The 1121-nt window shown below is 47.1% G+C and overlaps 1 protein-coding gene across 1 annotated transcript in view; it reads left to right on the forward strand.

The window, feature by feature from the left end:
• LOC102673779 (protein PTHB1-like) overlaps positions 1–1121 on the forward strand; it is a 10435-nt gene that overhangs the window by 5847 nt on the left and 3467 nt on the right. Inside the window, 4 exon segments of the mRNA XM_031513383.1 lie at positions 1–375; positions 543–673; positions 729–900; positions 969–1114. The exon segment at positions 1–375 is cut by the window's left edge and continues 3 nt beyond it. Of these exon segments, the coding sequence (XP_031369243.1) occupies positions 1–375; positions 543–673; positions 729–900; positions 969–1114 (824 nt within the window).

The raw sequence follows: 1121 nt of genomic DNA on the forward strand, positions 1-1121 counted from the left end.
TGGCCGCCACCTCCTCCTGGATACTCGAATGTCATAGGCACGTGGATTTCTTCTAGCTAGCTTGAAAGAGGAAAAACTTAGAACACCGTTTGCCCAGGTATCAAAGCATGGCTGAGTGGTCGAGGATCGGTCACAAAGACGGGGACGGCGTTGAGGAGGGGCATGGAAGATCCAGCAGCAGTTTGGAACCGGATTGGACGTTCAACATCGGTGAACCGATCCTCGGCATCGAGACTGTCACTTTGACTAGTTTCGAGATCGGGATTGTGGTACTCGGCGAGAGACATCTCTATTGTCTAAAAGACAACTGCGCCTCGGTCAAATACGCGAAGAGGTTCGAGTACAGGCCTGTCTGTTTTCGAGCTTATGTAATCGGTAATAATAATAATAATAATAATAATAATAATAACAATAATAACAACAATAAACTCGATGAACACCTCGAAGAAAATACTTTTATATATCTTTTATATATTTTATATATTTTATATATATCTTTTGTTATTGTTATATATTTTTTGTTATTGGAATTTCTTTTTCAGAACCGGACGGGAAATTGATGGTGCTGGTGATCGCCGACACGGGTACTCTGATGATCTACGAGGGAACCACATTGAAATGGTCGGCAAAATTGCCCTTCACACCTGTCACCGTGGCCAGGGTTCAACTTCGGGTGAGTTGAAAATAAAGAAAGAGGACAAATTATCCACGCGCTAATTTTTCTATAGCACTTGGAGGGCGCTATAGTCGTTCTATCGGCGGACGGTCGGTTGGAGGCTTGCTACCTAGGCTCGGAGCCGAGTTTGTTCGTCGCCCCCCCTCTTCACCCGCGCGGCTACGATTACGCGGCCGCTGAACAAGAATTGTCGAAGCTGCGTGAGAGTGTGTGTACGAGGAAGGGTAGGTATAGCAGTTTCCTAGTTTTCGCGATTCGACGTACGAATCGATCGCGATGTTTTCACGAATAGAGGATCGAACCAGCGATGCTGGAGCGGAAGCGGAGCTCGTAGTTACGGTAAACGCATCCATGGACTCGGATCCGTCGCCCGTTTGCGAGGTCGACGTACAATTGTCCTCGTACGCTGCTCTTCGCGACGTTCAGGTTTGCGTCCACGTTTCGA

This window comes from Apis dorsata, unplaced genomic scaffold (genome assembly GCF_000469605.1).
Source record: "Apis dorsata unplaced genomic scaffold, Apis dorsata 1.3 scaffold_631, whole genome shotgun sequence".
Classification (NCBI taxonomy): Eukaryota; Metazoa; Arthropoda; class Insecta; order Hymenoptera; family Apidae; genus Apis; species Apis dorsata.